At 32.2% G+C, this 4,042-nt stretch overlaps 1 protein-coding gene across 4 annotated transcripts; it reads left to right on the forward strand.

Annotated features, from left to right (window-relative positions):
- The first annotated feature begins 228 nt into the window (after positions 1–228).
- LOC106771341 (poly [ADP-ribose] polymerase 1-like) lies at positions 229–4,008 on the forward strand. Of its 4 annotated transcripts, XM_022785305.1 has the most exons (6): positions 229–559; positions 664–869; positions 2,033–2,115; positions 2,914–3,010; positions 3,730–3,790; positions 3,906–4,005. In XM_022785305.1, exons 2-6 carry the CDS (start codon positions 828–830, stop codon positions 3,968–3,970), a joined length of 348 nt encoding a protein of 115 aa, XP_022641026.1. In that variant the 5' UTR covers positions 229–559; positions 664–827; the 3' UTR covers positions 3,971–4,005. The 4 variants fall into 4 exon arrangements, 3 of the variants coding, with proteins under 3 accessions (XP_022641026.1, XP_022641027.1, XP_014512794.2); XM_022785306.1 differs by having other exon boundaries at positions 229–869; positions 2,033–2,149; XM_014657308.2 differs by lacking the exon at positions 2,914–3,010 and having other exon boundaries at positions 229–869; positions 2,033–2,149.
- Positions 4,009–4,042: the final 34 nt, after the last annotated feature.

Below are 4,042 nucleotides of genomic sequence, written 5' to 3' on the forward strand. Positions count from 1 at the left end.
CATCAAGAATTGATAGTGACAGTGATGATGAATTTGAGAAGCTGCCTATCACTACTACAGAATTGACTATAGATAGCGCCTAATAGATAGCGCTTTTTTAAATAAGCGCTATCTATAAGTATGCAGAACAATAGATAGCGCTTATTTAAAAAAGCGCTATCTATANCTACGACAATAGATAGCNCTTTTTTAGAAAAACGCTATCTATGAATCATTAATATTATTTTTTTAATTCATAATTTTAAATAAATTAATTGAGAGCGATTTCTTAAAAGAGCGCTGTCTATCTTTCTATAATAGATAACTTTTGTTTCTTTGGCGTTTAAAAAACTTTTAGAAAGAGATTTTCAGTTACCTTCATCTTGGTGCTAGGTTTCTCCTGAGTTTCTTTTTTTCTTCTCATTCGTTTCATACTTTACATTTCTCANTTCTAATTCTAATTTCATATCTAAAATGGGAACACGCTCTTCTTCATACATCTGCAATTTTCATTAACCGCCGAAACCCTACATTTTCGCCTAGTGGTGGATGAGTTTTCGGGGATTCCTCGTCAATTAAGGTACTCTGCTTTTACTTCCTGAGCGGTATTTGTTTCGCCATGACTAAACCTACAACTGTTACCCCCAACGGATATCTGACGACAATGCCATCTTCCGTGACGAGTTTAACCCCCTCGCTGCTCTCCACANTCATCCCAAATCCAGCAAGGCCTTCGTTGTCGACCTTGCGTGCCTCGTCTGGAGAGCCTCCGCATCTTCTTCAATCCCTGGTTCGTGGTGCTAGGGAAAAGCGTCTCAGGGTCAAGGGACCTGTTAGGGTGCCAGCCAATGTTCTTCACATCGCCACCAGGAAATCCCCGTGCGGTGAAGGTATTTTTCCTCACTTTTTCGCTTTTNTTGCTGCTCCCCTTCAATTATTTTTGTAAGAGTTTGATTATTATAGGAATTGCCTTCATCGTAATAAATTCTTGAGAAACTGCATTTTTTATCCTGCTCATTCGAGCTTCATATGCATGGATATTTTGATCATTCTAATTTGGTTACACTCTTTGATTTGGAATTTGTTCAACTTTTACTTTTGCAGGGCCTATATTTATTATAGGAATTGATTATTTGTTTTATTTTTATTTTTCTTACTGCAAAGCTATTAATTTATCTCATTTGATTGGAATTGTGGAAATTAAAATTTGAAAGATAACCAGAGCATATGGTAAGGAAAGTTAANGATGAATATCAACTTTGTATTTGTAAGAACTATGCAAATAATCAGTGGATGATCCTCAATTGACTTGTCTTATTTNTTAGTTAGGCATCATATNTAATCTTGAACCATGAAAGATGACAATGAACAACCTTTTATTGCTTTGATTTTGCCATTCTTTTTTTGAATTTGTCATGCTCTGCTTAGTAACTTCGTAAGTACGTGATCTGCTCTGCAATTGAGGTAAGATTCTTTAACTTGGCATACAATACTGCTTTTTTGGAAGCCTAGTATTTTGTTTTGGATAATTGCTTGGAAGGAGAAACTTGTCTTTCCAAATTGTTGGCTTAGAACTGCATCTTTCACTCACTTCTTACNTTGAAGTTTTTGTTTAATGATATTTGCAAATGACTTTTTTAAATTCAGTTTTTATTCAAATCTCATAGATCTATTGGAAAGAACACAAGAATCATGATTACTTTTTATTCAAAACTTGTAGATCTGTTAGGAAGAACATATGTGTTTGCTTTCAATGTTTCCAACCTCATCAAATCTGCAACTTGTATTATTCTTAATTCTAGGTAGGTTCTTACTTTTTATGTGAATAAGGTTTGAATATTTTTGTGGTGTTCATGGAAATAATAGAAGTATGAACTGAATGATGGTTGTCAAATGGCTTTATGGTGTTAAAAATCGTTTTTCATTTTTTATTCATATGTTGTGTTATTCAATATAGGAGTAGATTAANCCTTTATACTTTAAAATAGTTTTTCATTATGATGTTCACTTTAAATATTCATTAAATTAGTTACTAAGAGTTGATATTATAAAGGTGGAATATGCAAAGTGGAAATGCAATGTGACTGTTCCTTGTGGCAAAGCAGTGCCATCAAATGTCAAGGCTTCTAAGCTCATGTACGATGAGTATATTGTTTATAATACTACCCAAGTAAGTTTCAAGTTGGTGTATTTCTGTCATATAATTATAACGAGGCAAACACTACTTGCTTAAATTGTAACATAATTGAATTGGAAATTCCTATTATGACGTCATTACTGGTTTTTAGTTTCAATTTTGTGNAGATAAATTAGGATTTTTTATATTGAAGTTTCTTATAGATAATTTATATTATGTATAAAACTTTAATTTGGANAGAAATAGTGTGCAAGAGGTAAATAAAGAAGAATGAATACCCATATTTAATGTGGAAATGTCTTGATGAGGAAAAAGCACTGGCANAGGAGAAACAAATCACACTACTATAAAATTGTCTGTATATGCATCTCAATGTGTTCCATTTTATTTTTTGGGAAAATGTGTTGCATTTTTGTTTCAATTGAATAATGGTATGCCCGGGGATGAACCACAGTTAGTTAACAATAATAAAGTTATACAATAGTAAGCTAGACCTGTTTAATTTTTTGTTTTAGAATAAATGCATAAAATTTTGTTCAAATTTAATTTAAAGTGCTCGATCAAATAAATAATTTTNTTGCCTTTGAGAATCANGTTTTGTGAATGATGAAGAAATTAAGCATTGTGAACTCAAACTACGAGAAGCTTTAAAAAGTGATAGTTAGTTTAAGATTAAAGAAGGAACTTCAGTAGAAGTTGCACANGTTAGAATCTTAATGCAATATTGGGGTTACAGGGAAGTTTACCCTTTGATATTTTTTTCTTCAAATGTGAATTAGTTTTCTATTTGCTTGCAGTATAATCCACCATTTACTCTTCCATTTCAACACCGTAATGAGATTGCATTGGAGGTGGAATGGAATAATAAGTACTAATAGTATTCATCAATTTGAGGTACTTCTGAATTTCCATCACTGATATTGTAAGCTATAAAGGTTGGCCAGTTCAACATTATCGGATTGGAATAATAGATTTTTTGTTCTCAATATTGATTCATGTCTTTATTTATACATACACACTTTAAATCTAGCATTGTAAAATTACAATGGTGGAGGATGTACCAATTAATGCATCTTTAAATCTAGCATTGTAAAATTACATTTGGAAGTTTTCAGAGAAATTACTTATAAAAATAGCTGGAAATAGAAAGACCTTTCAATATTAAGATTCCCCATCTTCTTACTTTTTCTGTTTACACCTTTTTATTCTATTTTTTTCAACTATACTTCTCTAGTGGTGTGAGACGGTGGAAGTTGTCTAATGATTTGACACCTTTGTTTTTCTCTATCTGATGCCTAACTNACACCTATCTNATGCTCAAGCAGTGCCTAAGTAACACCTATCTTAAGTGACATTGGTTACTTTGTTTGATAAAAACAAAGTGTTGGATCTTATCAAGGGTTAATAGAATAATAACNTGATTTAGACTTTTATATGAGAATTTGTCGTTAGAGTATTTTAGTAGGTTAAGCATCTTCTAGCTTATATCTCCTTGTGTAATTGTTAATACTAACTTAGTAATGCAATAGCNTTGATTGTTGAAGGGTTTGTTCTTTAACATCCTCACATTGTGGCTTTTGGTAGTATCATTGCTAACGCTTTTATATGTTCAGGTTTTAGCAGGATCAAAAATTGTTGTTGCNGTTGGACCTAGTAACCTTGTTGTTGGACCTGGTAAGCTTCCTGTTATGTAAGACCAAAAACACGTGCAAGAAAATTCAAATGCTTCCATAGTTAATTTAACAATTGAATATCACGGTCTTGGATTTGATGCTGATATTTTTCAAAGTTGCTACCTTTGTTCGAGACAACCCAATGATAATGATTGTAGATATTATGTGTGCCGATATATGAAAGAAATTATCATATGTGAAGGAGGAACAATTTCAACTAAGGTAAGTTATCTTCATTGTCATAATTAATTTG

The sequence above is a fragment of the Vigna radiata genome, chromosome 8 (genome assembly GCF_000741045.1).
Source record: "Vigna radiata var. radiata cultivar VC1973A chromosome 8, Vradiata_ver6, whole genome shotgun sequence".
NCBI lineage: Eukaryota > Viridiplantae > Streptophyta > Magnoliopsida > Fabales > Fabaceae > Vigna > Vigna radiata.